Source organism: Pterocles gutturalis, unplaced genomic scaffold (genome assembly GCF_000699245.1).
Source record: "Pterocles gutturalis isolate BGI_N339 unplaced genomic scaffold, ASM69924v1 scaffold30141, whole genome shotgun sequence".
Lineage (NCBI taxonomy): Eukaryota > Metazoa > Chordata > Aves > Pterocliformes > Pteroclidae > Pterocles > Pterocles gutturalis.
In genome coordinates, this window is record NW_010103928.1 from 3,665 (window position 1) to 4,616 (window position 952).

A 952-nucleotide genomic window follows, 5' to 3' on the forward strand; every position below is an offset into this window, starting at 1 on the left:
CCGCTGCCCCACGTGCAGAGCCTGCCCTGGCTCCGGCTGGGCTGGGGGCGGGGGTCCCTGCTGTCCATGCTGGACAATCCTGCATTGCTGAGCTGTAGCACAGCCCAGGGTCCTGCGGTACCCGCCCTGAGCAGTGATTCCCGGCCCTTGTTTGCGCCCTGCCCCGAGCACAGCAGGGCTGTCATCCCTTGCCCACAGTCCTGCCCGTCTGTCCCCGCAGGGCTGGCCCTTTTCCAGGCTGCAGGCACTAACTGCTGCTTTTGCCCTGTCCAGGCTCTAGGCAGGAACAGCCCCTTCACCCATCCTGTGTCCTGGAGAGTGCTGAGCCCGGCAGATCAAGTGAGCCAGCCCCCCCGGGGAGCCCTCCCTTCAGACACCAGTTTGGGGTACAGTATGTGCAAGTCTGGCCTGTGCCCAGGGTGGTCTCACATTAGGACAGGAAAAAAGTGACCCTGACGCAGCTCACTGCTCCTGGCCTCCTCTCCTGCCAGGCTCAGCGTGCTGCAGCCCCCAGCATTGCTGCCAGCTCCACTGGCACTGTCACACAGGGAGCTGGGACCTGCTCTCACGCTTGGTGCCATGGCCAGGGTCTGTCTCTGAAGGAGGGACCCTTTGGTCATCACCTTGCCAGCCTGAGCTGAGGCTCAGCCCTGCCCATCTGCACAACACCTCCTGCACACCCAGAGCCCACCGGAGCTTTGCCAGCAGAGCCCCCCGTGCCTGGTCCTTGGCCTCACGCTCCTGGTGCTGGCCCAGCCTGGCAGCGCCTGGGGTCACGCCTGCTCCCCGGGTTCCTCTGCCTGCCCCCAGTGCTCACCCCTCCTGGCTCTGGGCAAAGCTGTGCTGTGTGCCGCAGCCGCCGCAGCTCGTCCCCCGTTCGCAGCCTGGGTCTGGGGCTCTGCGGGCTGCAGGGGATGCGGGAAGAGCCGTGGCCAGTCTCTCCCCCGGTGTG

The 952-nt window shown here is 66.4% G+C and overlaps 1 protein-coding gene across 2 annotated transcripts in view; it reads left to right on the forward strand.

Moving 5' to 3' along the window:
- The window catches only part of LOC104471531 (low density lipoprotein receptor adapter protein 1-like), a 4,160-nt gene that overhangs the window by 2,091 nt on the left and 1,117 nt on the right, over positions 1-952 (forward strand). The window contains exon 5 of one of the 2 annotated variants that reach the window (XM_010086902.1): positions 274-339. The exons of the other annotated variant lie outside the window; for it this stretch is intronic. Within the exon in view, the coding sequence (XP_010085204.1) occupies positions 274-339 (66 nt within the window). The remainder of the gene's footprint in view (positions 1-273; positions 340-952) is intronic. 2 annotated transcript variants of the gene reach the window in all.